This window comes from Arabidopsis thaliana, chromosome 5 (genome assembly GCF_000001735.4).
Source record: "Arabidopsis thaliana chromosome 5, partial sequence".
Taxonomy (NCBI): domain Eukaryota; kingdom Viridiplantae; phylum Streptophyta; class Magnoliopsida; order Brassicales; family Brassicaceae; genus Arabidopsis; species Arabidopsis thaliana.
The window spans coordinates 5,509,474-5,535,344 of NC_003076.8; the positions used below are offsets into that span (position 1 = coordinate 5,509,474).

Below are 25,871 nucleotides of genomic sequence, written 5' to 3' on the forward strand. Positions count from 1 at the left end.
TGAACTATATAATTGGCCCATAATAATTATGAAGCAATCGCAACCGTCCATCTAATGAAAAAGACCTAGACTCGTCCTCTTTCGCACGCTAACACGTGTTCAACATTCGCCACTTGCATCTTCACACGTACCAATATTCGATTCCACACGTGTACAACATTCCCTTCTCTCTCTGTTATTTCATCTCTAGAAAAGGGCACAAAAAACCAAACTTTACGATTTCTCCTCTCTGGAATCTCGATTCTGTATGATCTCTTCGATCTAATCGAGTCTTCTAAACGTTCCGTGTAGAATTTCAAATCTAGGGTTTGCTAAAGCTTGAACCTTTCTTACCCTTTTCTCTCGAAGAGGTTTTGATTCCTGGGCATGAATTTTTCCCTAATCTTGTTACCTTCGAAGCATAACAACAACGAAAGATGTCAGATTCAATCCAGGAAAGATACTTAGTTGGATACGCACTCGCAGCCAAGAAACAGCATAGTTTCATCCAACCTTCTTTGATCGAACACTCAAGGCAACGAGGCATTGATCTGGTCAAGCTTGATCCGACGAAATCGTTGTTGGAGCAAGGGAAGCTTGATTGCATAATCCACAAGCTTTACGATGTGTATTGGAAGGAGAATCTTCATGAGTTTCGCGAGAAATGTCCTGGTGTTCCTGTAATCGATTTGCCTGAGGCTATCGAGCGATTGCACAATAGGGTTTCGATGCTTGAGGTGATAACTCAATTGAGGTTTCCTGTTTCAGATAGCGAGAGATTTGGTGTCCCGGAGCAAGTTGTTGTTATGGATTCGAGCGTCTTGAGCGGTGGAGGAGCTTTAGGGGAGCTTAAGTTTCCGGTGATTGCTAAGCCGTTGGATGCTGATGGGAGTGCTAAATCTCATAAGATGTTTTTGATTTATGATCAAGAAGGGATGAAGATTTTGAAAGCTCCTATTGTGTTGCAGGAGTTTGTGAATCATGGTGGTGTGATCTTTAAGGTCTATGTGGTTGGAGATCATGTCAAATGTGTAAAGAGAAGATCTTTACCTGATATCTCTGAAGAGAAGATTGGGACGTCGAAAGGGTCTCTTCCGTTTTCGCAGATATCGAATCTGACTGCTCAAGAGGACAAGAACATTGAGTATGGTGAGGATAGGAGCTTAGAGAAAGTGGAAATGCCTCCGTTAAGTTTCTTGACAGATCTAGCAAAGGCCATGAGGGAATCAATGGGACTCAATCTCTTTAACTTCGACGTGATTAGGGATGCCAAAGATGCTAATAGGTACCTTATAATTGATATTAACTACTTTCCTGGATATGCTAAGATGCCCTCTTACGAGCCTGTGTTGACTGAGTTCTTCTGGGACATGGTCACTAAGAAGAATCATGTCTGAGAAATAATCTGTTGGGGAGTTAGCAGGAACATTGTTGGGGAGGATTTGTACCATTGCAATGTGTTGCAACTGCCATTGCAATTCTGGCCTATGGTGACTAGCTGCTTTGCTAATTTTCATTTGGATTCTTGAACTTGTGCTTTTTATATTTTTTTAGTTGTTTCTCTTTTGTTTACTTCCGAGTTTTGCAAAGCCATGTTCAAATGCATAACTGTTGCTACTCTTGAAAAGCATTGAATCTCTAAATTCTTGGCAATGTGGTCTGTTCTCAACTGTTGGTAGTTTGTGATTTCTTTTCAAGCTTTTATGGTGCCTGTTTTCTTCCTCAAATCTGACAAGACTGAGATATTTGATTAAGCATTGGTATAAGTTGATTAGTAACCTTCACTTGGCAATGCTTTTCCATTCTCTATATTATGAACTGTTTATGTGAAACCGGTGCTAAGTCTTTGTATCGGATTTCTAAGACATGGAGATGGTTTGCAAGATATCTCCAGTTACTTGTATCTTCGTCCTGTGCTTTCTTGTCTCTGCATTCTTGGTGCTTAAGTATATGGTTCTTGTTTGAATCATCTTGAGTAAGGTATGTGATTGTCCTAACTTCAAAATGAATCTAGTTTTTACCATTTTGCAGTTTCACATTTAGATTCCAAGATCCTGAGAAATTAGATATTTAGATTGCTCACATAAGCTTCTCTATAGATAAAATGAATCTAGAAACATTTCTCACATCTTGGCGTTTCTCATTTCAAGAGTCTTTGTGGATATGTCCTTGTTTCACACCGCTGCTTAAGCTTCTCAAGCATCTTATACGCTCTGATTTGATGTGTTGCATCATATGCATATATCCTCCTACACTTATATGGATGTATATATTCTAATTGGGGTTTGGCATTTATGCTTTAACAACTTGGATGGAGCTGATAAGATGATTCTGGACAAATTTTATATTCTTTATAATCTCCATGTTCGAACAAATTTTTTTTAATATTAAACTGATTTTATATCCTCACGGAACTAACACCGAAATTATCATAGAACCAGAGAAAATAGTGATGGATGATTCGATGTTTTAATTAGATTCGGCAACATGTAGCTTTCGAAAAGCCCATGAGCTTTTGGGTTCCTGCTATGGAAAGCCATCAACCCATAAAAGAATATAATCCAACTTCAAGTTCCTCACGGCTCAATATGGATCTATCTTTTTCACTTGCTTATTTTTTTTTTTACACACTTTCTCAAAAAAGTCTACATAGTCCTTCTCATAATATGGACTTGTACCGTAGAGAAGGTGAATCAAAGACTTAATTACGTTATATTTGACATGGAAGTCTTCGTTTTAACCAACTATATTCATCTTTAGTTTTATCCCTAACCTAAAAGTACATACGTAAGGTTCTACGACTTAATTAGTTTTATCCCAAACCACTGCAACATTCATTGTATATACGTAACTTTTTCAAGTAAAAGTTTAAGTTTTCTCTGGATATCGCATGTTTTATGTTTATAAACATTAGTTTTGTTCTACAAAGTTGACGCACCATCTTACTAACTAATTGAATTACTAAGCTTTAGGTTTCTAAATATTTTTGCATAGCAATGTAACGTGCAAATCATTGTAGTTTGGTCTTTTTCAAGATGTTAGGTTTGACTCATACACAAGAAGATAATATATACTGTCAGGTAATTATCATCAGAAACGGGTCATACTGTTACATACCGGAGTTTGATGTATATTGTATAGAATCAAAGTTTACTTGATCTCTTCAATATGTGACGTGTTTAAGTACTTCGTGGTGTTGGTTTGTGAATTTTGGAGAAATTCAAGTACTTAAGCAAATTTTGTCCTTTAATAGTTTTTAGTGAATCTCAATTTGAACATTATATAGAATAGATGTCTCGATTTTTTGTGTGCTGTTGAAGTTTGGGTTTGCGTAAAAACAACCATCATAATATGAAAACGCAAAACAAAAATAAATTGACTAAAAATTGTTGCTCATCTAAAACATAATATGAGTTATGAGAGATAATTTTCGAAGATATATATTGTTCAAGAAATTAGAAGATGCATTATTCAATCAAAGATTATGTCCTAAATAAAGCCGTAAGGGTAGGATGAGCTATAAGCGTTTGGTTAGAGGAAGATCAACTGTAGCATTGTTGTCTCCTTCGGATTAGTTGGAAACTTCTTCCGTACGAATATTTCATCTGTCTTCTAAAAAAAAATATTGTTATTATTAGAAAATTTTGATAGATTCCAATTATTTCTTAAGATATGTTTAAATTTTATTTTGATCAATTAATGTAAATAAATTAAATAACGACCCACAAACCAAAAATTTACAAGGTAAAGACCCGTTTTCGGTGGGCTGGTTTCTTAGCCGATCATGTGTTCGCTGGGTCCGTGGTTTCGCGTATCGATTTGATGGGGAGTTTTATCTCAGTCTTATCGTGCGCCTTATTTCCGGATATCACAAAAAGTTTTACAAGGTGAAAACATATATAATCTAAAAATATATATACTAATGTGGTCGTTGTGTCATTAAAATTCAAATCCGATAAAACGCATGTCTTTGATAAAACTAAAAAGAAAAGAGCTTCACAAGTTATTTATTCGATGGCTTTAATGGATCAATTAACGTCAACGTCGAAGCAATGAAAATGATTCTATGGACCAATTAACGTCAACGTAGAAGCATCTAAAAAGCGATTAAATAAGAATTAGTTTAGTCGTTAAAAGAATTAGGGTTTTCGCGGGTCCCAGGGTTTAGGTTTGCGTGCCTTGATGTGCTTAAAACTAAATTTACACCAATAATCAACCACCATATCGAGACGTTTGATTTATTTTCTTAGAAATTACTACTATATACTTGATATATATAGTACTGTATGCGTGGCTGTATATACTATTTTATTGACTTTGTAGTAAAACAAAATTCTTATCAAAACTAATAAAGTTTTTATTAAGCTCATTTCAAATAGAATGTAAGAATATAAAATTATATGATTCATCTAAACCTTTTTCTCATGATGATTCATGCAAACAATAGCTCTGCATTGGAATCGCAGTTTTTCTAGCTTTAAAATAAAATTGAGATGTATTATATATGTATATTCCCTCTTTGCCAACTGTTTTATTGATCGGAACACGATAATATATAATGATGAAAACAATTGACTTCAATATAGTTTTTGTTTATACGTATTATAGTTGGGATGTGGCATGTTGTGGATCATTTGTTGACCAATGACCAGTAATTCATACTGTTATGGACACTGTTTCTTGCAAAATGTTATATATATCAAATACTATATACACAATTAAATTATTTAACGTCTCCACGTGGAAAACTTGTTGGTACAAATAGGTTCCATGTATATATATTTTTTGAAAGGGAGATGACAAACTTATACTGGGAAATCATTGATAATTCAACATGTTGTCTGCTAAGTCATAATCGTGTATGTATATCACTTTAATACTTGGAAGAAAAAAAAAACTTAAAACGACTCTCCATTGTTTACCACGTAAACACTTGAAATATGCTACATTATAAAACTAATCAAATATTAAATCATAAAACTTTCATCTTTTAATATCTAGCAAAAAAGAAAAATGTGTCTCTTCAATGACTAAATAAATCTAAGATTAATTATGCATATACTTTTTGTTGCTTTGATAACTAGTTACATATTGATAATTCTCATTTAGTTAGTTTCTTTTGTACATTTTTAAAAAATATAAAGGGTTAATTACTACAAACTGCCTTTTGTCAACATATGGATTAGTTGCAGCAACTTTTGTGTATCTACATTGCTTCCCAAACTTGATCATCTTCTTCTCTTCCTATCTTTTTCTTCTTCTTACAAATATTATGATAAGTTTCCACAAGGGCATTTTCGTCATTCTGTGGTCAGCAAAGTCAAAAGCTAAACTAAGATCTTCTCCGTCCGACAAGATACAAAGACACGAAACACAAATGCCCTATTTAATGCAAAGATCACACACACACTTAGCCTCATTCACTAAGATCCTTAATTGGATTGCCTTCATCAGAATCTTTCTCCCTTGAGAGTTCTAGGAGATCTTCAACAGGTTCGACAATACATTTATATACACACATGCAAATATTTATGCACGTATGTTTCTGCTCATACACACGTTAACAAGTTCATTTATAATCATGAATCTAATTATGGATCAAAAGTGTGTTTGATTTATACATTATCTTTAGATTGATGAACTTTTTTTTGGTCAAAGATTGAAGCAATTCTATATGCTTAATTCTCTAGGTTATTTTTATTTTTTCAATAATACTTTCTACGTACATAACAATATTCGTGTTATAGCTAGTAATAATGGGGCGATCACCATGTTGCGATGAGAATGGTCTAAAGAAAGGGCCATGGACACAAGAGGAGGATGATAAACTGATAGATCACATTCAAAAACATGGCCATGGCAGCTGGAGAGCTCTTCCAAAGCAAGCCGGTTTAAACCGATGCGGAAAGAGTTGTAGATTAAGATGGACCAACTACTTGAGACCTGACATCAAGAGAGGAAATTTCACTGAAGAGGAAGAACAAACTATTATCAACCTCCATTCCCTTCTTGGAAACAAGTAATCAATTACTTTTTCACTTTATAATTCCTTGCTTTGTTTTAAAAACCATCGAATGTTAATTCTTTCTAGTCAAATCATTAATTATATCTCATAAAAAGTTAGTGTGAAACGATCTAGGATGAAGTTTATAACTAGAATTAAGAGTAGTGTGATATATGAAATATATAATAACATATATATTAGTATATAGTTTATGGATGAAAGAATATAATTGACATATATACCTACTACACTGGTTTTCTCTAGGTGCATACGTCTGTAGCCGTTTTTCAATCTTGAAAAGTAAATCTTGTTACGACTAAAGCAAGACAATATTAGGTATATATTAGTCTTAGACTAATCCACTGCCATAATATCAATTTGATTAATGTTTAATTATTTCGTATATGTTTTGGAAGGTGGTCGTCGATAGCCGGTAATCTTCCTGGAAGAACGGACAATGAAATAAAAAACTATTGGAACACACATTTGAGAAAGAAACTTCTCCAAATGGGGATTGATCCGGTGACCCATAGGCCAAGAACCGACCATCTAAACGTTTTAGCAGCTCTCCCGCAGCTTATAGCCGCCGCAAATTTCAACAGCCTCTTGAATCTCAACCAAAATGTGCAACTGGATGCAACAACTCTTGCTAAAGCTCAACTGCTACACACTATGATTCAAGTCCTTAGCACCAATAACAACACCACCAATCCTTCTTTTTCTTCATCAACTATGCAAAACAGTAACACCAATCTCTTTGGCCAAGCTTCTTACTTAGAGAACCAAAATCTTTTTGGTCAGTCTCAAAACTTCTCTCACATTCTTGAGGATGAGAATTTGATGGTCAAAACCCAAATTATTGATAACCCTTTGGACTCTTTTTCTTCCCCCATACAACCCGGTTTTCAAGATGATCATAATTCACTCCCTCTATTGGTTCCGGCGTCTCCTGAAGAATCTAAAGAAACTCAAAGGATGATCAAGAACAAAGACATCGTCGATTACCATCATCATGATGCTTCAAACCCTTCATCATCAAACTCAACGTTTACACAAGATCATCATCACCCATGGTGTGACACTATTGATGATGGAGCAAGTGATTCTTTTTGGAAAGAGATAATAGAGTAAGTCCTATCAGTACTCTCCCACATAGATTGAATTTTATAGTTACCACATGAATGCATTCAGTGAATATGGACGATTTGGCTAGTCTAATGTTATAATTCTCCGTTTTGCAGGCAAACTTGTTCGGAACCATGGCCATTTCCTGAATAGACAAGATTGAAAAATGATTAAAGAGAGAGTATATTTATTTTTCTTGTTATTTGTTGTCGATAGAGTTAAAAGCATATTTATTCTTCACTAATCCTTACCGTGTTTTTTTTGTAAGACCATGTGTGTGTGGTAAACATTGATCTTGTACAAACTTGATTACATTACTGTATTAATACAAATATTCGTGTTTGTAATTACTTTCATAAATCTAATTTATCTGCTTTACAAAAAAAATACAAACGTTGATTTCTTTTTGTTTTCAAATATATAAAGTACAAAGACGAACGCAAATATATTCTTCCATTTGATTTCTTATTAAATTAAAAAGTAAATATACTATCTACACGTAAACGCATACGCCAATGCAATAAAAACAATTTGTCTCCTATTAATTATAATCTAGTCAACACGTAAAAAACAAAACAGATTCTTGACTATCCCAAGCCGAATGAACAAAAAAATATGATTACTTTTGGATGATGAATATATATACTTTTTTTGTTTGTTTTACCAAATATAATTGAAGATTAAATATTTAGTTGGCGATGGGTAAGAAGAAGTGAACTACAAAATATACCCTCGAAAGTGACGCAACCTTGTTGTGTTTTGACTTTAAAGTAGGAGACAATATATTAAGTGAATAAAGTTATAGTTGCATAACTTACGCTACATGTCTCAGGGCACAGAACATCTTCGCACTATTTTTAACCTTGCGGCCAAAACTAAACGATGACGCGTGAACATTTTTTTTGTTTAAGTCAAACGACTCAACATTTTATGATCTGAAATTAAGATGGAAAGAGGTAAATTGCATTAACATTTTTTAAAGAAAGAAAGAAAAACCGGTTTGATTACAGAACTGAAACCAAACCCATACCGGTTTTGGCAACTTCATCAAAATATCATCAGTCTCAGCAGCATGAATCTATATAATGAGCGAGCTATGTCTTCTTCTAAAGACTAACAAATCCTGAAAAAGAGTTTACCAGAGACAAATCAATGTGAAACAAAGACGCAAGCAAGACCTTTTGATTATCTAAAAGTGTCCTTCAAGGCTTTGGTCTCTTTGGTGGTGTATCCGAGTTTCCGGGCTCTGATTTCCGCTTTATTCCCAAGAAATGCTCCACCTGAAACGTTTAAAGTCAATAGATCAATACTAATCATGTATTAGGCGGCATCTTATTAATAAGTTGTTAAAGAAAAATGTATTTTTATCTTAGGTCATGTAACCTTTCTGTCACCAAGCATTGGTGTTAAGCTTCCAGGAACATCCTTCTCAACAGTCGCAAACCCACTCTGAGGATCACTGGTTTGTCTGAATAATGTAACAAATATGTGTTAGTTAAAGAAACTGAGCGTCACTTGTATCTCAGTGATTCCAAAAACTAAAACTGAATAATGAAGCATATGTATACCCTGGTTTGACATGGCCACTGAGGACAAGGTAAGGAGTTTTCAATTGAGCTTGAGCTTCTCTCATTCTTTGAACAGACTGCGATGGTGTGTCTGAGTTTTTCATTTGCTTTAACTTGAGCTCTTCCTGGTACTGTTTCATCCGTTTCTCTTCCTTCATTTTTCCAGGCCCCTTCCCGTGGAATTTGTGCGAGAGTAGTCGAAAGGCTTCTTTTGGAGTTAACTGTTAACAACGTGAGAGTAGAAGATCAATTATTTTACATATGCACACAAGGACGAGTTTAATAAGAGTGAAAATCTATGCACACAAGGACGAGTTTAATAAGAGTGAAAAGCAAAGCTTTAGAAAACTTACAGTTCTACCAAACTCGTCAGTCCTCTCAATCCGGATGTCCTTGAATCTATCCTTAGATTCTTTATCCTTAGATTCTTTACCTCCATCATCATCCACAATACCCACAAGCTTGCTCTTTTTTTTGTCCATATTTCTACCACCCCATTCGACCTTCTCCTTTAGGGTTCCTCGGTCTTTAAGAAGCTTCAATGCACCAGATAATCCTTTTCCAACCGCAACCTCGTGTATATTTTCATCAGGTGTTATCTCTTTGGTATCTGATGAATCCTCTGCTGCATCCATATCAGTGTCATTTACTTCTGTCAAACCATCAGGATGCTCTTCTTTTACTTCAACGGGAGCTTTGGGTGCTACATCTTCTTCCATGAAAACATCTTCACTTTCAGGCTTCCGCACATCTGAAAGACCACACAAAGATCAACAACACCGTACCACTTCTAACTACAAAGCATATGTTTGTCGAAGAAAAAAAAAGTAATTAGCAGGTAATAAGATTGATTAAACTAGCTACAAACTATTTGCAGACAAGTTAGCCCCAAGCATGTGTGTGAGAGAGAATGTCCATATATGTCATATCATATGACACCAAATAAATGTTCCAAATAACGTAGGAAGTGCTATAGCAGATCAATATAATAGAGCAAAACATAAATAACAGTGTAACTGTGTCAGAAGATGATTTAAACTTTACCGTTCTCGCGCTGGAGACCCCAGACAAAGTCTCCCATCTCTGTAAAAACCACTGTATTTTCTTGTGTCTCATCCCCGGTGGTGGTATTATCATCTGTTGTTTGATTGGTGCTGGAAGCCACAAGATGCGCAACTGCCTGTGGACCAGATCCAGCTTCCTCTTTCTTAATGAGAGCTAGCCTCCTAGCTTTCTCTAACGATTTGTAAAGATCTTCAGCATCATCAGCCAACACCATACTCTCATCTTCATCTCTTTTAAAAGGCTGAACTTGTTCCCTTCTAAGTAGCCTGGATGCCTCATCAGCTTTAGCAATGGCTTCCTGATAGGCATTGCTCCGTTTTTCATACTCGATCCTTTCTTTCTCTTCTTTCATGGCCTGCCTTCTGCCATCTTTACGAGAACCAAGATCTTCAGCTCCCAATCCCGATGCAACAGCTTCTGCTTCAAGCATACTTAAGTCCAATTTATCCTTTTTACGCAATTGTTTCTTTTTCTTGGGTTTTTTGAATTTTAGCATTTCTTCCTGTGAGAAGTAATCTGAAGAGACCTTTGCTGAGGAGTTAAGGTCTTCAAAAGTATGTGTCGTCTGACCCTGAATTCTCTTACGCAGCTGATCGGTAGAACATGAAAGAAAATAATTCCGTTAGTGTGTATACTTACTACGATCCATTTAATATGACAGAATGTTAGGAAGAATAGTACCTCCTCTAGCTTCTTCTCAGCTTCACCGGTGAAGCGACCCTTTGCATCCAAAAAGATCCCCTAAAGCAAAAGCAATAACATTAATTCCCTCCAAAGAAGTGCCTATAATTATGGTATTTGAAAAATCCGCTAGACAGAGTAACTTACCTCATCAGTAGCAGCCTCATCGTACTGAGGAAGCATCTTCTTTTCTGCCCCGGGATCATCATTAAACCTATAAAATAAATATAATGCCATGTTTCAGTCTTAAGCAACACAGATATGCTCATCTAAATGCCTTTGAACAATACTTAAACTTACTTATCATCGTATATTCCCTTTTTCTTCTTGGCTGCTTCATAAGCTTCATTCCGGCGCTTCTGTTCTCCAATTTCCACATTTTCTAGCATGTCAATCTCTGCAAGAATAGTTGAAAATCTCATTATGACAGAGCCTAACATCAACAATGCTGATAGCATAAATAAAAGATAGCACAAAAAGATACTAACCATTGTTAACGTCTCCATCGGTAAGGACACTTTGGTCTTTTAGTGTCAAGATAACTGCTCCACCTTCCACCACTTTCTCCAAACCATGTAGAACTTTAACACCAGATAGATGCTCTGTTAACCAGAATATGTCAAGATAAATTATCAATCAGAGAGCATCACATTTAGAAAGGAAGATAGAAAAAGAAATTCTATGGTATGACAGAATACATGATTACTTCCTTTGAAGAGTTAAAGTTAGGGGTAAAAGAACTAGAAACGAAAACATACCGCCATCCTCGCCATCTTCATTTTCACCTTGATTAAGATTGTCCTGAACAAATATGAGATAAGATATATTTATTAAAATGTCAGATAAAAGGAAGTTATGAAGAAATAAAAGGATATAAGATGTTCAAGGAATGGAGGTAATACCTGCTCCTCAAAAATTCTCGAGAGCTGCTGTGCTCTTTGCTTCTCAGCATTTCGTTTTTCCTCAATCTTACGGCTCCTTGCAACCCATGATAGAGCATCAGAAGCATCTTCAGCTTTCTTCTTTCTTTCCTCTCTCATCCTAAGGAAGAAAACACAAACTTTTAATTCCTGTACTACCTATAATTCTAGATTTCATATAACATATGAGAATCACTTACTTCAAAATGCGATTCTGAAGGTCCAACGCAGATGCTTCTTTCCCACTTGATGCAGCATCAACATTATCGCCACCTTCATTCAGACCTCTGTTGTCAGAATGTTCATATCTTTCTGCAGCTTTATGAGTCTCGTCATCATCTTCATGACTTTTCTTACTCGCTCTCTCCTTGACTCTTGCCCTATCCTTGTCTTTTTCCTTCTCGTTATCCCTCTCATTTTCTCTATCTTTATGTCTATTTCTTTCCTTTTCCTTGTCCTTTTCTTTAACCCGATCTCTACTCTTATCTTTCTCCCTCTCTTTATCTCTACCTCTAGAGATCTCCTTCTCAGTGTCCTCATCTCTACTTCTTTTTCGGTCTCTCTCTTTCTCCTTATCCCTGCGGTGGTCCTTATCCCTGATCTTTTCTCGATCATAGTCCTTTTCTTTATCCTTGCTCCTATGATCCTTCTCTTTCCTCCTTCCATCTCTGTGTTCTCTAACAGGCGAACCCTCGTAGTCAGCCCTCTCTTCCCTGATTTCATGCCTTGATTTAGACTTCTCCACTTCCATTTTCAAGAACTTTAGTCAAGACCTAACCACAGAAAAAGGAGTTACTCAGTAACAACAATTACAATGGTAGCAAAACTACAGCCGAGCAAGATGAGAATAACAAAACTATTATATTGGCATTACTCTGACAAAGTACTTGCACACTTGATGACAATTTTCGGTTTCAAAACTAGTGACAAAACACAAAAACACAAAAACCCTAACCTAAGAAGGATTTCATTATTATTGGGGAAATAAGGTAAAATCAAATCCTGAATCTAGCTAGCTATAAACATATTCAGACTTTGGAGGATAAACGGAAAACGGAACAAGGTCAAGCGATTCGAAATTCATCGGAAAAAAGAAGAAGCAAACATCTGAAACGAAATATCAAAGAAAACAAAGGTTGATCAAATTCCGATTCGAATTACCTCTAGATCAAACCTTCAATGGAAAGTACTGAATATTCGGATCGACGAACAAAGAGCTCAGAATTGCAGGAGAAATTTCCGAGGGTTTAGAGATAAATTGCGAAAGCACACCGACGAATAGTAAGGTTTAGAAGATAAAGACCTAGCAACTGCGAAGAATTTAGAAAAGAATGCTTCAAACGAGAGAGATGACGACAAACAGCAAACCGCGGACGATCGCAAACTCGCCGTGGAAAGAGACGGAGAGACTCTCTGGTGGCGAAGAGAGGAGAACGATTTTGCAAAATAGAGAAGATATACGTGTACTGTATATATATTAGTCCGGTTTAAAAGCAAATTCTTTGGTACGGGAATAAATCTTAGTCGGTTGAATTTTCTGGACCGGTTATTTTCCTGATGAATCATTACCAAACTTGGTTTAGTCAAATAAATCACTTTCTCCTGACCTTTCCGGTTCACATAGTCCTCAAAACCTCGAGAAGATCTGCCATTATTTTTTTTGAATCTGCGAGTTAAAATGAAACATACATATCCTTATTTTCATAGCAATTTTGGTTATGAGGCAACCAGAAGAAACCAGAAATTTATAAAACAGATTCTTCTTATCAATGAAAGGTTTGTTTCTTTAGCATTCAAGAGGAAGACAAAGTTGCTAAGATTAGGAGCTAATCGATGGACATGGCTTCAGCGCCATCAGCGGTAATGTTCCTCTGCATTTCTTCCACCATACTCTTCTGTTCATCCTCCATTGTCTCCTGCAACTCATCCACCTATACATAAAAGTTTTCACAAAACCAAAAAGGTTAGGATTTAGCTGTAAACATAAAGAAACACGAGAAAGGCGAAATCTTGTTTAGAATCTTAGCTATAAAAACACAACGAAACCCGTAAAATCGACATACCACATGCAACAACAATGCAAACTGCTTCTTCCTTAGTTCAAGAAGTCTCCAACTTGCTGTATTCTCAGCCTCGAGTTCTGCAATCTCCTTCTTCAATTCATGTATAACCTTCTGCGTCTCTGACCTCGGTGGCTGCGCAGAGATAAGTTTCCTAATGGCTTCACACTCCTCTTTCTGTTGTCTCTCTATCTTACTCTCCTCAAGCTGTTTCTTAAGATCTTCTATATCAGCTTGTGCCTGCATTATCTGCCTATTCGTCTCATCTTTAAGCTCGTTAAAGTTCTCTTTCTCCCTAAGATTTGCAGCGACAACTACTTGGCTCTTAAGAAGCGGAATCTCAAACGCAGAGAGTTCTTGCAAGAAAGCTTTCGCGAGCCTACCACACTCACTGTAGTTATCTTCTTCTTTGTCTAGTTCAATAACAAAAGAAGTGAATTTCTTCTGAAGCTTCTTCAATGGAGGTTCGCCTCTGGTGGTGGTCGTGCGTGTGAGAAGCCTATTTCTTATAATTTTGTCATCATGTAACGGATCGAAAGCATAATTAGCTGCTACAGTCTCTGATCTACCCGAAACAATCCTCCTAGCTCTCACTGACATCTTAACTACTAGAGTCTAATATTATTCAAATCTGCAGAACAAACACAATTCATAATAAGCTAGGCTAGGCTTCGCATAATTCTGACAAAGCATTATCTTAAACCAAACAAATAAATCTATGTAAGCTAAAAACTGCTCAAAACAATGAGAACACACTAAGGTCCTTTTTGAATACTCATTCACGGGAATTCATAACATTCGAACTAGTAATTAAGCAAAAGTTTCATAGAATTCGATTTATTCTTCTCATCGTCAAAATCGTTATAGGACAACTTCTGTTTCTCAAATTTTCAGTGAACCGAAATTATAGTGAGATTGACCCAATAAATAATCGGCGAAAAAGAGAATATTTAACTTACTTGAACCGAACCGAACCCAATATCAATTCACCTCTTGTACGATTAAAAATCCGAAACAGAGAAATTATGATTCTCTGATGCACTGTGAACCCTAATTCTATGTTTCCGTTCCTTCTTCCCCTTTCCCTCGTTCTTCACAGTTTGCTCGTTAACTTTCATTTATTATATACCTAATCCCTATTGTTTTTTAAATTACAATTTAAGCATTCACAGTGGTGAACTGAAATTTGTTACTAACCCAGAAAATTGGTCTGGTTTGTTTTTTTTTTTTTAAATCTGTTTAAACATCTCTAGTTAATTCCATGTCATGTGAATTAGCCCCAATTAGAGCCAAAAGCTGTTCATGATCAGAATTGAAGAAGGATCTGGTTTCTCGAAAAAAGTATTGGGGTTTGTTTTTGTAATTTTAAGTAAATTATATGAGCTTATGCTAGTTTTCACGCCATAAAGCACAAAGCTAATTTTTTCAACAAGCTAACTAATTTAAGACAATAAGACTAACAGTGGATTGAACCCTCCGTCCCAAAGAGTTGTCTTCAACTATCACATCACAATATTTACATTTTTATCACATTATTATTCTACACGAACACACACAATAGGATCACAACCAGAGCTTAATGGAAGACATTAAAATGAATGATTTTACAAAGTCTATGAATGGGAGACGGACACTATACGTAATCATACCCGGATGATACTCTTTCCGATGCAAGGTTTCGTTTAGTCTGAGTGGGCAAGAGACACCGCGTGTTGTCTTTGCTTTTAAGCCATTTCGAGCCTTTCTCATCGTGGTTCACCGTCAGCTTTGATGCGAAAGATTTGATTCCGCTCCTCATATAATTCAGAACCAACACCGCAAGATCTCTGCAATGCAGCCATGATTCAGCGATAACCCCATCTATGAAGAAACCGCAAAGAAACATCACAGCAAACAGAATTTAGAATGCAAAAAATACTTGTGTTTTGTACATACAAGGGTGAGCAAGGAGAGCGAGAACCGTTGATAAAGTAGACGAACAAGTAAGAATCGAAATGCTGGCCGTTGATTAAGTAGAATCCGTGTAACCTCCTTACACATCTGAAAGACATTCTTTTGTACAACCGGATTGCGGGATTGTTGTGTGCAATCACGTGAAGGTAAACACCACGGCACACAGGGATACCAGAAGAGTATTTGACGACCTCGTTAATAAGTGCCTTAGCTGCACAAAAAAGTTGCAGAACTTAATATTAACAAAACCAAGCAATAGAAGAGAAGCATCAAGCCATCAACAAAATATCCATATCATTGGTTTACTACATGGGGTCAGAATCAATACCGATTCCACGTTTTCTGTATGTTTCTACAACTCCAAGTGTTAGGATGTACACCAATGTCCCCTCTCCCTTCGACGAGTCATATCTTATTAGATCTGATATCTGTACAAGACATAGAAAATCTATCAACATATTACCCAAGAAACAGCCATTGATGACTCTTAACATTAAACGAACAAGTACAAAACAAGTTTGGATCATAATCAAGATGTTAATAAAGTGGCTGGCTCTTTTTGATTTTCTAGAACTTTCGTAAGAAACCCATCTAATGTACATGGCTTTAAAATTCACGCTTAAACCATTAGACATTGTGAAATGGTTCAACAACATTCAAAATCTACACTTCACAATTACTTGTTACTTGCTGTATAAAGTTATTTCGAAATTTCAGAACCAAAACCCAAAAGGCGAAGAACAAAGAGAAGACAATGTTTTACTACTGAAGAAGCTCCAACCAAAACTTAAAAGCTTAGAAAAAGCTGTTGAAATTGTAGAAAGTTTATATTTTTAAGAAATTTTTAAGAAAATGTTTCAAACATTCAAAATTTTCACTTTACAAGACATTGCATCTTCTTTACAAAACCCAAAAACCATTCAAAACAAGCTTCAAAAATAACTTGAAACGTTACAAATTGAAGCTTTATTTTCTCCAGTGGAAAGAAACCCATTTCGGACATTTGAAATCTACACTTGAACAAGACGATGAAAAAGGAAGACACTTGAACAAAACACAAAGCAACTCACTTCGCTTTCTTTGGCAAGTACGATTTTGGCAGTAACAAATCCAATAAGTTCCTCAGAATGACCATCAGGGCGACTCCGATCAACAGCAGCCCAAGAGACAATATCACCTCCGTTGACAACATTCTGAAAAAACTCAGACTCATACCTGAACAAAATCAAATGCTTTGATAAGACACTTCCAAAAAACGGAAAGTCAAATCCCAAAACCAGATCACATATAAATTCTTTCCAAAACAAAGGTATTTATTTACCTGATTGGGAATATGTCACGATGGATTTGCTCCAAACGTTCTAAATCAGAAGGGTTTATTGGTCTGAAGCAAATAGTTGGACGACGAGCGATTTTGGGTTCCTCCATTGATGAATTCTCCACAAATCCACGGGGAAAACGCGACATTGATCGAGATGATTAAGACTCAAACAACCTCAAATTCTCAATTTTTGATACTTTCATCTGAGAAAGAATCGAGTTCGAGATCAAAATCGGTCTCCGACCCGTTTGTCTGAATCGGAACCGGGTGGGTTAGGGTTTCCAGAATCAGAAGATGGGTTTGTTGATCTGCAAAGGTTTCTCGGAGAGTCAAGTGGGAATCGAAAGAAATGTGAAAACAAACGACTTTTGGAGAAGAAGAGGAAGGAAAAGTATTTGCTTGATTGCTTTGCCGTCTTCCCCACACATCGTTATGGCTTCAAGCGAAGCATCTTTGATTCTTCTTCGGATCATCTCACGTGCCTTGCGACTAACAAGCACGTGCGCATCTTCATCATTCTTTTACTTTTGACGACATTCTATTGTTTAGTTTAGTGACAACAAAACAATCTTAGTATAGCTAGTGCAGGATGAGCAGATTCAATATCATATTTTGGGAACCCACGATATATGATTATATGTTCAGAACATGGATCAAGGATTAATAGTTGTAGATAATTACGTAAATACATAATCTTCGTCTCTTCTCATTTAAACTACGCCATTCAAAAATCGATGACTAAGAACAGCTTCCGCCATTGGCCGCTTCCTATAGTCAGCGTTCAACATTGCCTACCAAAACACCACACGCAGAGACATTATTGGTCAAATTACCAAAACTTTCCAAACATGAAATCAGTTGACTCTATCATAAGCGTTCTCAGCATTTCTCCTCCATGCTTCTCGATATTTTCTTTTCATTACCGTTTCCATTTAACTTTGATCAGAGTTCAGTTATTTAACTTTTTTTTTTACTGTGAACCACGATGCAGAGAAAATTGGAATGACTAGATACCTGGAGCAATTCCCAACCAGCTCTATCACCAAGATCCAGAAACTTTACCGCTTCTTCGAGGCGTTCATCAGCTAAACAGTACCTGTATAAAAAATTAGTGAGGTCTTTCAAACACACAGTAACTTGGAGTATTAATCGGTTAATTGAATACAACGGTTCTTTTTGTGCTGCTAAAATGAAATGCAATTTATATGCGTTTTAAGTTTTAACACAAGAAAGTTATGACAATAGAGAATGTTAGTTAATCTGGAGGTAGCAAGAGGCTTACTCTCTTACAGCCTCGATATCCAGCCGGAAAGTGTTTTCCAGTAGCCTCTGCAGTTCAGCAGATTAAATTGCGGTTAAACAAAAAACTGTTTAAAGAACAGAGCTGCTACATTTGTTGGATTAAAAGGAGATCTTGTGTTCTTTCTTGCCTGAAGAGAAAGAGAATCCGTTACGCCTGCTTCACAGAATGGAACAAATGCTAAGTATGCAAAAAGAAGACCGGCTTCATATCTGTAAACCGCAAGAATGTGTTAAACCTTTATCAAAGAACATTTGCAACTTAAAAGATGAAAGACTAAGAAGGAAAAAGCACTACATGTCATCTGCAATCCCAAAAGCTCTTTTCTCAAAAACTGTGTAAGCACCAGCAGCATTTGCCCTTCGCCAAAGTTGCTCTGACAGTGAACCAGAAGTGGCTCCTTCTTCCAAGCATGAAGGCCTGTAAGGTATGCTCAGTCTATTAACAGAGAGTTGATAAAAAGCACCAACATTATCTTCACAATGCTAGTTCCAGTTATAAACAGCAAGACCAAAATGGCGAATTAAAAAAAAAAACTACTATAGCTGAGGATAAAATAATCAATCAGGAAGAGATGAGAAGAGTAAGGGAACCTTATGTCAACAGAAAAGGCTAGATCTCGCAGCCTCGGTATTAAATAGATGGCTTCTCGTTCCGCTGGTGTACTAAGGATAATTTCACCAGAGAGAAAAATCGACTGAATTAGTAGAGTCATGAGGCATTTATATTAAGAGTGAGGTGTGTATGCTATCACTTTCACGTGCTCATGGGGGAACATACTTGAGAACAATTGAGGATGGCCCGAGGCTTTGATGTAACCTGTCATTATCATGCATAAAGGCTAGACCCTTCATTGCACCCTGAAGGATCTTAATAACAAAGTTTCTCCTTCGTTTTATCATCTGCTCTTTTTCATAAGGATTCCATACTCCTTGGGAGCGAGCTCTGGTTGTTTTTTCACTCGCAGTTTGCGCGTAGTCAGCTGCACTATCTTTCCCACCATCACGAAAAGCCAGCCACTGTAAGAATGAATTGACTCAGCCTATGTTCCATAAGGTATGCCAAAATATCCACAAACTAGTGCAGCTTAGATTCAACAAACTACAGTGCCACATATTGTAAGCCTGACCTGTTCCCCAAGTTGTGTCTCAAAGCCACCAACAAGTAGAAGCAGATTAGCAGGCAGGCTTTTGCTCTGTATAGACAAGCAGAATAACAAGTTGATTTCACTATTAGCCACCAAGGAGATGTAATTGCTAAGAATCTATTTAGCATTTTTGCATGGCTATTTATCCAACCTGGAGAAAAGAGTGTGCATTAAGCTCGTTTGCTGCCATCATGTCAGCCTCAACTCCACCAGCACGCTGTCCGGGGTAGACCTTTACAGAGACAAGTATGTGAGGGAAAGAATGAATGCAAAGCAATAAAATATCCAAATGAAGTTTTGATGATTCTAATAATGTAAGGAGGACTCGCACAGCTGAACAAAATATGCCCAGATAATGTAGAGAGACTCATGAAAAATGGAAACTGCCTTCAGGAAAAGAACAATATTGGCTGAGAAGAAGAAACAAGATTGACAAAACATGCAGAATCACCTTAAAGACGACAGGCGTTCCTCGAAATGGACCCTGAGATATTCGTCCTTGATATAGTCTGCATACAAACTGCTGTGGCTAATACATTTTTAACTTGACCAAATATATTACCATCTAATAAATTGTCTACACAAAGCCAAAAGTGCACCTGATCTTAACGGCACCTTCTCCAATATCTTGAGATTTTAATCGCCCAATATCATCAGACGTATATTCAAAGTCAGATCCTGACTGCAGCCCTGTATAACTAGGAGTATAGAAGTGGTGAAAAGCTAAGTAAACGAAGTAGAACACAGCGGCAGATAAAAGAGTAAAACTAGACCAACAAACGTAGCATAATCTAGCTAAAGATGCACAATAATCATAAGAAAGGTCAATGTATCCCAATTCAAATACACTAACAAAAGTGATTTTTTTGTTAAACCCTTCGAATAATTGTCAAGCTCACGTATACATTGCAATGAGTGCATAAACCTGTTGCAACTACAGATTCACACATACACAAACAATTTCGATATAAAATTAGAGATTTCGTTACACGAAGACGTAGAAACAACACAGAAGCTCCAGATAAAGAGAGAAATCAAAAATCCAGTGAGAGTACCTAGTTACATTCATGAATCCGTAGCTTCCGATAAGCCGCCCTACCTCGAACGAGTCAGCACTGGTTATCAAACTCGCTGTCACCGCATGCAACCGCCGAATCGGCCGATTCCGTCCACGCGAATTTACAATCCGACAGCCGGAGAATCCATCGCCTGATTCTCTATGTTTCAAAGAGAAACGCGAAACGCATTCGAAGGAAACGCGATGAATAGCGACCAGATTCATCGCTTTTGTTTGTGTTTCGTCGCTTCACTTCAAATTACTTTCCAGGATTTAACGAGTGTCAGTGTCAGTATAAGAGAGAGAGAGATAAGAGCCAGGAAAGTTTTCTCTGTGTCTTACGTGGCTTTTAATATACATAATTAAATGATATAATCGTGCGTCGTATAGATAAATATCTGAGATAATCTTATTAAATTTTAACGGTGTATATTATGCCACGTATGAAACTCACCGAGAAAAACAGAAAAAGCTGCTATCGATGCTACGTGTACTTTTAAACCGAATTAATCCGAACCAAATCAAAATACACGAAATGAAACCGTTTAATTTAGGTGACAGTCAGAGTGTCTACCAAAACTAATCGTACAAAACCGAACTGAATTGAACCGAAATGGCCATGCCTGCTTTTCTTCAGCTTTAAGGGAAAAGATCAAAGATTGGGTCTTCAACACTTGAGAGAGTCTCTGTCTCTGTAAAAGATATTTGAGCTTGAGAAGAACAGAAGAAACTTCCAGGATCAATCAATCGATCAACTTTAGTGAACTAACTCTTGATTTTTCATTCGAAGTTATGGAATCGGTTCCCGAATCCGTACCATCGCCGAACTCGAATACACCGTCAATACCACCGCCGGTGAACTCCGTACCGCCTTTCTTGAGTAAAACCTACGACATGGTTGATGATCCGTTGACCAATGAGGTCGTTTCGTGGAGCAGCGGGAACAACAGCTTCGTCGTCTGGAGTGCCCCGGAGTTCTCGAAGGTGCTCTTGCCCAAGTATTTCAAGCACAACAACTTCTCCAGCTTCGTCAGACAGTTAAATACTTATGTAAGCATCATTTTTTGTGTTATTGTCAATTTATTTTTCTAGAAATTGATCGTTTTTTCGTGGTACAATTTGGGGAACATCGTGAAATGTTGAAGGGTTCTAGTCTTAGTGACTAGATCCATGGATGTGTTGGATTATTTTTAAAGCCATATCAATCTGTCTACTCATCAAAAGATTCCACAGAACTTTGCAGGCGCACTGTCACATATGTCTGAAGATTGTTTCCTCAATTGTTTTCTGCCTTGTAGCTCTAACAAAACAGAATGTCTATCAGTTGTCTGAACATTAGCTTTGTTTTCATTTGTATATTTCCGTCCAGGTACACTTTTTTGATAAACTAAGAACTATTACTTTCCTTATAACATGGTGATTTTGTGCTACACCCAAGCATAGTGTGGAGAATTTGTTTACTTCTCAAACTTTGCTATAACTAGAACATATAACTAATCTGGTCTGTTTTCTAGTCTACCTGTTTAATGTTTATACATTTTTGTACAATTGCGCTATGTTGGCTTTTCTTCTTCCCCTAAATTCAAGCAACATCGTTTCAGTTCTTCAATTTGAATTTCGATATTTATGATAGCCTCTCTGTATTCTGATGTCCAGGGTTTCAGAAAAGTTGATCCTGACCGATGGGAATTTGCAAATGAAGGATTTCTTAGAGGCCGAAAACAACTACTGAAGAGTATTGTCAGGAGAAAACCTTCGCATGTGCAGCAGAATCAGCAACAAACTCAAGTTCAGAGCTCATCTGTTGGTGCTTGTGTCGAGGTGGGGAAGTTTGGAATAGAAGAAGAAGTGGAAAGACTTAAGCGGGATAAGAATGTTCTTATGCAAGAACTCGTCAGGTTAAGGCAGCAACAGCAAGCTACTGAAAACCAACTGCAGAATGTGGGACAGAAAGTTCAGGTGATGGAGCAAAGGCAACAACAAATGATGTCGTTTTTAGCAAAGGCTGTTCAAAGTCCAGGTTTCTTAAACCAGTTAGTACAACAGAATAATAATGATGGCAACAGACAAATTCCAGGAAGCAACAAAAAGAGGAGACTTCCTGTAGATGAGCAGGAGAATCGTGGTGACAATGTGGCTAATGGTCTTAACCGCCAGATTGTTAGATATCAGCCGTCGATAAACGAAGCAGCACAAAATATGCTTCGACAGTTCTTAAATACTAGTACCTCACCTCGGTATGAATCAGTTTCAAACAATCCTGACAGTTTCCTATTGGGTGATGTTCCCAGTTCTACCTCTGTAGACAATGGGAACCCTTCAAGTAGAGTTTCTGGAGTAACATTGGCCGAGTTTTCACCCAACACAGTTCAGTCAGCAACGAATCAAGTACCCGAAGCAAGTTTGGCTCATCATCCTCAAGCTGGTCTGGTTCAGCCAAATATAGGTCAAAGTCCGGCTCAAGGAGCAGCACCTGCAGACTCTTGGAGCCCTGAATTTGATTTAGTTGGATGCGAGACAGATAGTGGAGAGTGTTTTGATCCAATAATGGCTGTTTTAGATGAGTCAGAAGGCGATGCAATTTCTCCTGAAGGTGAGGGCAAGATGAATGAGTTACTGGAGGGAGTCCCTAAGCTGCCCGGAATCCAAGATCCATTCTGGGAACAGTTCTTTTCTGTTGAACTCCCAGCGATTGCAGATACAGACGATATTCTATCAGGATCAGTGGAGAATAATGACTTGGTATTGGAACAAGAACCAAACGAGTGGACCCGTAATGAACAACAAATGAAGTATCTTACTGAACAAATGGGACTGCTTTCCTCAGAAGCACAGAGGAAATAAAGGTAAGAACATCGTTAAGTTCAAACATGTTTCTCTGCATTGTTGTATATCTTGAGAGTTATCAATTGTCTCTCACAATGTAGATTTTCAGGGGAGGTTGCAAAAGGAGATATGAAGGAACGAGGAATATATCAGATGGTGTGTATACCCTTTACATTTTTACTTAAATGAAAAAAAAACAGAGAGAAGAAACATAAAAGATTTACCACCAAGCTTGTGAATAGTTAGTAGAGATCGGTTTTTGTGTTGTTTATATTATACTTTTGTGTGAAAACGTTCATCTTGTTCAATTATCATCTCACTAGTACGGTAATCTGTTGGTCACTGACCGGTTAATGACCAAAAAATCAAGATTATTTTCTTATGTTTATTTCTTTTGATCATGAAGATCCTTATGATGGAGTAATACATTGATTAAACATTCACACGATGAGAAGTTAAGATCAATTTGGTTGAATGGGGAAGATGGAGTATAAAGAATCTGTACATTAGATATATATCTTTAATGGGTCTTTGTATAGTTTCCATAGATTCGCTTGATGCTTGAAGATTGAAGCTTGGAGTTATATGTTTGATGCTTAGACCAAGACAACGATGATGACAATGAGTAGAACAATCCCAAAAATGAGAATAAGTAGGCATGTCTGCAACAAAGTAAAAGACAACAAACTTAGCTTAAGCTGCTAAGAATATGAAATCACAGAACTGAAAATGAGAAGAGAGTCTGTTTAGTCCGTACCAAAGAGGAGTTTGATCTTTGAGTTTTAGCTGCTTTTCTGAGTTGAACAGTGGCTTGTGTAGTTGCAGCATGTGAGTTGTCAAGGTTAGAGCTGATGTCATCTGCCAGTGCACATTATAGTTTTTTTCTGAGACTTTAAAAAGGCAAAGAGAAAACGAACAGGGAGATTTACAATTTCTGATTGTTTGGAGTTACTTACCGACAATATTTCCTTGATGGTTCACCATAAGAGCTAGATCTTTGAACATGCCATTCACATCACGAATCTGGTCTTCAATTTCTCGAATCCCTTGCTCTCTTTCCTCAATAATTGCTTCATTGAATGTTATCTCGTTATCTAAAAACACCACTTCTTGCCTGGAATGAGAATATAAAAAGTTAGCGAATAGCAAGCATCTCCCTGCATCCAGGGACATAACCAACTTCGAAAAATTTATTAACCTATTCTAAGGCTTCTATTAACAATTCAGGCTACAGTGAGTGCCAAGTGTAACGATGGTTTGAATTTGAACTCTCGAGAGCAAAATGCATGCTAGACTAACATTTGGTTTATGCTTATAATTGATCAAATGAATTAGTAAAATAACATGCTAGCATATAATCAAATCACACTCCTCACCTTCTTGATTGTAGAAGAAGAGCTTGCTGCTGGGAGATCCTTAAAGATTCAGTATCCAGTTCAGGTGCATTATAACTGCATGGTGTGGCATGACAATGAAGCATGTGTAAGTGAAACTCACATTCCACAAAATATCAGAACAATCCTACGTTCAAAAATTCTTTTGTACAAAACAACAATAATAACATGCGAGTATATAATCCGGAGACTTTTTTTCTTCTCATTTAGGAAACAACGAGATTCATTTACCATGATCTTCTGTTTTTTAACAGGTATTGAAACATAACTGGTCAAAGTGGTTACCTGGTAGGTATTTCTTTTGTGACCACAGGAGTATATGTTATTTCTCTTTCAGCTGCAAGTCTCTGAGCTTTCTGAAACTCTTTGAGAACTGATTGGAAATCTTTTGCCAGTTTAGCATCAGCTATCTTCTTAATTTGCTGCAAGAATACAAACATAACATCAAAACTAGAATACACATATCATCAATCATGTAAACAATTCTCCCACTAAATGAATAAAATGGTACGATTCTGACAAAATTAAACCAAAATAAAACTGGTTCAATAGAAAATGTTCTCTTAGACACTAACATTCCATAGCATCGTAAGGGAATGAAACAAAAAAGTAAGCATTTGCTTACACTAGCTGATCCATGAAGGTCGGCTTCGCTAGCTTCCTTAAGTTTAGCTGAAGTATTCTTCACCAATTCGGATATCTGTAACCTTGTCTTTTGCCTGCCAACAAAAGAACCTAACACTTTAAAACAATTCACAGAACAAATAGATGAAACCAATCTAAAAAAAAAACAATTTCTCAATACACACACACACACACACACACACAAAAAGCTCATTATTTGCAATGTTGTCAGGCATTATTTGCAATGTTGTCTCACATCGATCAGCAAACTCAAATTTGTTCTTCGGTTAAGGGAAAATAATGCAGGATTAGCTTCAAAACAATTAGAAAACTTTTTCAATTAAAAATTGAAATGAAATCGACCAAAATCAATAAGTAAAACCAAAACCCTAATCAACAGAGATTTAACAAAGAGAAGAAGAGTGTGATTAAGAATTGCTACTGACAGCTTATCTCGTAATTCAAGAGTATCTTTAGGTGTTCCGATCGAATTAACGAGGCGGAAGAAGGAATTGACAGCCGTGCTGATCCTGAAAATCCCGGCGGCGACCTCCTGAGATGGATCCCCACGAGACGAAGGTCTCTGTTGTCTCCCACCGGTAAAACGATTCGGCGCCGGAGATCGAGTACCAGCTTCGAGATCTTGGAAACTCATCGTCTCTTCTCTCGAATCTCTCGAAATTCTCTTATCTCTATCTCAGGGGAACAAACGAAGACGAAGATGATGGAAATGAGTTAGGTGAATTATAAGTTTTCCCAAAATTTAATGTTAATTTTTGTTTTATAATTTGTATAAATCATTTAATCTCATGTGGTCCGCGTGAATATGGTGGTGGAGGGAATTTAT

The 25,871-nt window shown here is 36.9% G+C and overlaps 8 protein-coding genes and 1 long non-coding RNA gene across 19 annotated transcripts; 4 read left to right on the plus strand and 5 right to left on the minus strand.

The window, feature by feature from the left end:
* Positions 1 to 151: 151 nt before the first annotated feature.
* ITPK1 (Inositol 1,3,4-trisphosphate 5/6-kinase family protein) lies at positions 152 to 1,849 on the plus strand. The gene has a single exon (NM_121682.3). It carries the CDS (start codon positions 417 to 419, stop codon positions 1,374 to 1,376), a length of 960 nt encoding a protein of 319 aa, NP_197178.1. The 5' UTR covers positions 152 to 416; the 3' UTR covers positions 1,377 to 1,849.
* A 3,394-nt stretch (positions 1,850 to 5,243) lies between these two features.
* Positions 5,244 to 7,680, plus strand: MYB9 (myb domain protein 9). 4 transcript variants are annotated; one of them, NM_121683.4, is made up of 4 exons: positions 5,244 to 5,472; positions 5,727 to 5,998; positions 6,400 to 7,110; positions 7,225 to 7,680. In NM_121683.4, the coding sequence occupies exons 2-4, from the start codon at positions 5,736 to 5,738 to the stop codon at positions 7,259 to 7,261; spliced, it is 1,011 nt and encodes a 336-aa protein (NP_197179.2). In that variant the 5' UTR covers positions 5,244 to 5,472; positions 5,727 to 5,735; the 3' UTR covers positions 7,262 to 7,680. The 4 variants fall into 4 exon arrangements, with proteins under 4 accessions (NP_197179.2, NP_974792.1, NP_001330269.1 ...); NM_203063.2 differs by having other exon boundaries at positions 5,244 to 5,998; NM_001343462.1 differs by having other exon boundaries at positions 6,400 to 7,680.
* DOT2 (SART-1 family) lies at positions 6,234 to 12,788 on the minus strand. Of its 3 annotated transcripts, NM_001343465.1 has the most exons (15): positions 12,504 to 12,785; positions 11,543 to 12,115; positions 11,325 to 11,463; positions 11,181 to 11,223; positions 10,911 to 11,024; positions 10,723 to 10,819; positions 10,570 to 10,636; positions 10,423 to 10,482; positions 9,721 to 10,330; positions 9,030 to 9,427; positions 8,677 to 8,897; positions 8,492 to 8,576; positions 8,139 to 8,388; positions 7,927 to 8,043; positions 6,234 to 7,253 (listed from the first exon to the last, which is right to left on the minus strand). In NM_001343465.1, the coding sequence occupies exons 2-13, from the start codon at positions 12,091 to 12,093 to the stop codon at positions 8,311 to 8,313; spliced, it is 2,463 nt and encodes an 820-aa protein (NP_001330040.1). In that variant the 5' UTR covers positions 12,094 to 12,115; positions 12,504 to 12,785; the 3' UTR covers positions 6,234 to 7,253; positions 7,927 to 8,043; positions 8,139 to 8,310. The 3 variants fall into 3 exon arrangements, with proteins under 3 accessions (NP_001330040.1, NP_001318573.1, NP_197180.1); NM_001343464.1 differs by lacking the exon at positions 6,234 to 7,253 and having other exon boundaries at positions 7,328 to 8,043; positions 12,504 to 12,788; NM_121684.4 differs by lacking the exon at positions 6,234 to 7,253 and having other exon boundaries at positions 7,927 to 8,388.
* Positions 12,789 to 12,943: 155 nt separating this feature from the next.
* On the minus strand, positions 12,944 to 14,538 carry THO7 (Tho complex subunit 7/Mft1p). 2 transcript variants are annotated; one of them, NM_121685.5, is made up of 3 exons: positions 14,362 to 14,538; positions 13,406 to 14,033; positions 12,944 to 13,273 (listed from the first exon to the last, which is right to left on the minus strand). In NM_121685.5, exons 2-3 carry the CDS (start codon positions 14,000 to 14,002, stop codon positions 13,169 to 13,171), a joined length of 702 nt encoding a protein of 233 aa, NP_568339.1. In that variant the 5' UTR covers positions 14,003 to 14,033; positions 14,362 to 14,538; the 3' UTR covers positions 12,944 to 13,168. The 2 variants fall into 2 exon arrangements, with proteins under 2 accessions (NP_568339.1, NP_001331398.1); NM_001343466.1 differs by having other exon boundaries at positions 13,406 to 14,538.
* A 261-nt stretch (positions 14,539 to 14,799) lies between these two features.
* Positions 14,800 to 17,124, minus strand: AT5G16800 (Acyl-CoA N-acyltransferases (NAT) superfamily protein). 3 transcript variants are annotated; one of them, NM_203064.3, is made up of 5 exons: positions 16,677 to 17,124; positions 16,426 to 16,570; positions 15,684 to 15,783; positions 15,338 to 15,566; positions 14,800 to 15,228 (listed from the first exon to the last, which is right to left on the minus strand). In NM_203064.3, the coding sequence occupies exons 1-5, from the start codon at positions 16,820 to 16,822 to the stop codon at positions 15,036 to 15,038; spliced, it is 813 nt and encodes a 270-aa protein (NP_974793.1). In that variant the 5' UTR covers positions 16,823 to 17,124; the 3' UTR covers positions 14,800 to 15,035. The 3 variants fall into 3 exon arrangements, with proteins under 3 accessions (NP_974793.1, NP_197182.2, NP_001190321.1); NM_001203392.1 differs by having other exon boundaries at positions 14,809 to 15,262; positions 15,363 to 15,566; positions 16,677 to 17,116; NM_121686.4 differs by having other exon boundaries at positions 14,800 to 15,566.
* A 91-nt stretch (positions 17,125 to 17,215) lies between these two features.
* On the minus strand, positions 17,216 to 20,505 carry AT5G16810 (Protein kinase superfamily protein). Of its 2 annotated transcripts, NM_121687.5 has the most exons (12): positions 20,179 to 20,505; positions 19,723 to 19,821; positions 19,575 to 19,632; positions 19,275 to 19,355; positions 19,106 to 19,171; positions 18,757 to 18,995; positions 18,570 to 18,641; positions 18,274 to 18,396; positions 18,107 to 18,188; positions 17,959 to 18,005; positions 17,691 to 17,772; positions 17,216 to 17,467 (listed from the first exon to the last, which is right to left on the minus strand). In NM_121687.5, the coding sequence occupies exons 1-12, from the start codon at positions 20,403 to 20,405 to the stop codon at positions 17,387 to 17,389; spliced, it is 1,257 nt and encodes a 418-aa protein (NP_197183.2). In that variant the 5' UTR covers positions 20,406 to 20,505; the 3' UTR covers positions 17,216 to 17,386. The 2 variants fall into 2 exon arrangements, with proteins under 2 accessions (NP_197183.2, NP_001332649.1); NM_001343467.1 differs by having other exon boundaries at positions 17,245 to 17,772; positions 20,179 to 20,467.
* A 216-nt stretch (positions 20,506 to 20,721) lies between these two features.
* On the plus strand, positions 20,722 to 23,416 carry HSF3 (heat shock factor 3). 2 transcript variants are annotated; one of them, NM_180501.3, is made up of 3 exons: positions 20,722 to 21,230; positions 21,837 to 23,026; positions 23,116 to 23,416. In NM_180501.3, the coding sequence occupies exons 1-2, from the start codon at positions 20,973 to 20,975 to the stop codon at positions 23,022 to 23,024; spliced, it is 1,446 nt and encodes a 481-aa protein (NP_850832.1). In that variant the 5' UTR covers positions 20,722 to 20,972; the 3' UTR covers positions 23,025 to 23,026; positions 23,116 to 23,416. The 2 variants fall into 2 exon arrangements, with proteins under 2 accessions (NP_850832.1, NP_197184.2); NM_121688.4 differs by having other exon boundaries at positions 20,724 to 21,230; positions 23,108 to 23,319.
* On the minus strand, positions 23,373 to 25,822 carry SYP21 (syntaxin of plants 21). The gene is made up of 7 exons (NM_121689.4): positions 25,471 to 25,822; positions 25,026 to 25,119; positions 24,686 to 24,822; positions 24,383 to 24,457; positions 23,963 to 24,120; positions 23,764 to 23,864; positions 23,373 to 23,668 (listed from the first exon to the last, which is right to left on the minus strand). Exons 1-7 carry the CDS (start codon positions 25,677 to 25,679, stop codon positions 23,603 to 23,605), a joined length of 840 nt encoding a protein of 279 aa, NP_197185.1. The 5' UTR covers positions 25,680 to 25,822; the 3' UTR covers positions 23,373 to 23,602.
* Positions 25,096 to 25,493, plus strand: AT5G02595. The gene has a single exon (NR_142612.1). It is a non-coding gene; the product is annotated as an other RNA (long non-coding RNA).
* Positions 25,823 to 25,871: the final 49 nt, after the last annotated feature.

What these genes read in the sequence shown, in the direction of transcription:
- AT5G16800 (NM_001203392.1), bottom strand. Translation starts at nt 16,822, where the DNA reads ATGTCGCGTTTTCCCCGTGGATTTGTGGAGAATTCATCAATGGAGGAA. An exon ending in CGTGACATATTCCCAATCAG is followed by an intron (nt 16,571 to 16,676) that starts GTAAATAAATAC and finishes GATTTTGTTCAG; the next exon opens with GTATGAGTCTGAGTTTTTTC. An exon ending in GTTCGTCTACTTTATCAACG is followed by an intron (nt 15,263 to 15,362) that starts GTTCTCGCTCTC and finishes GTTTCTTCATAG; the next exon opens with ATGGGGTTATCGCTGAATCA.
- DOT2 (NM_001343465.1), bottom strand. Translation starts at nt 12,093, where the DNA reads ATGGAAGTGGAGAAGTCTAAATCAAGGCATGAAATCAGGGAAGAGAGG. An exon ending in CTTCAGAATCGCATTTTGAA is followed by an intron (nt 11,464 to 11,542) that starts GTAAGTGATTCT and finishes TTTCTTCCTTAG; the next exon opens with GATGAGAGAGGAAAGAAAGA. An exon ending in AGTGGCCATGTCAAACCAGG is followed by an intron (nt 8,577 to 8,676) that starts GTATACATATGC and finishes TACATTATTCAG; the next exon opens with ACAAACCAGTGATCCTCAGA.
- HSF3 (NM_180501.3), top strand. Translation starts at nt 20,973, where the DNA reads ATGGAATCGGTTCCCGAATCCGTACCATCGCCGAACTCGAATACACCG. An exon ending in TCAGACAGTTAAATACTTAT is followed by an intron (nt 21,231 to 21,836) that starts GTAAGCATCATT and finishes TCTGATGTCCAG; the next exon opens with GGTTTCAGAAAAGTTGATCC.
- MYB9 (NM_203063.2), top strand. Translation starts at nt 5,736, where the DNA reads ATGGGGCGATCACCATGTTGCGATGAGAATGGTCTAAAGAAAGGGCCA. An exon ending in CATTCCCTTCTTGGAAACAA is followed by an intron (nt 5,999 to 6,399) that starts GTAATCAATTAC and finishes ATGTTTTGGAAG; the next exon opens with GTGGTCGTCGATAGCCGGTA. An exon ending in TTTTGGAAAGAGATAATAGA is followed by an intron (nt 7,111 to 7,224) that starts GTAAGTCCTATC and finishes TCCGTTTTGCAG; the next exon opens with GCAAACTTGTTCGGAACCAT.
- SYP21 (NM_121689.4), bottom strand. Translation starts at nt 25,679, where the DNA reads ATGAGTTTCCAAGATCTCGAAGCTGGTACTCGATCTCCGGCGCCGAAT. An exon ending in CTTGAATTACGAGATAAGCT is followed by an intron (nt 25,120 to 25,470) that starts GTCAGTAGCAAT and finishes TTTTGTTGGCAG; the next exon opens with GCAAAAGACAAGGTTACAGA. An exon ending in AAAGATCAAACTCCTCTTTG is followed by an intron (nt 23,669 to 23,763) that starts GTACGGACTAAA and finishes ACTTTGTTGCAG; the next exon opens with ACATGCCTACTTATTCTCAT.
- THO7 (NM_121685.5), bottom strand. Translation starts at nt 14,002, where the DNA reads ATGTCAGTGAGAGCTAGGAGGATTGTTTCGGGTAGATCAGAGACTGTA. An exon ending in TTGCATTGTTGTTGCATGTG is followed by an intron (nt 13,274 to 13,405) that starts GTATGTCGATTT and finishes TTTTATGTATAG; the next exon opens with GTGGATGAGTTGCAGGAGAC.
- ITPK1 (NM_121682.3), top strand. Translation starts at nt 417, where the DNA reads ATGTCAGATTCAATCCAGGAAAGATACTTAGTTGGATACGCACTCGCA.
- AT5G16810 (NM_121687.5), bottom strand. Translation starts at nt 20,405, where the DNA reads ATGAATCTGGTCGCTATTCATCGCGTTTCCTTCGAATGCGTTTCGCGT. An exon ending in GGATTCATGAATGTAACTAG is followed by an intron (nt 19,822 to 20,178) that starts GTACTCTCACTG and finishes CTATACTCCTAG; the next exon opens with TTATACAGGGCTGCAGTCAG. An exon ending in ATGCACACTCTTTTCTCCAG is followed by an intron (nt 19,172 to 19,274) that starts GTTGGATAAATA and finishes TTGTCTATACAG; the next exon opens with AGCAAAAGCCTGCCTGCTAA.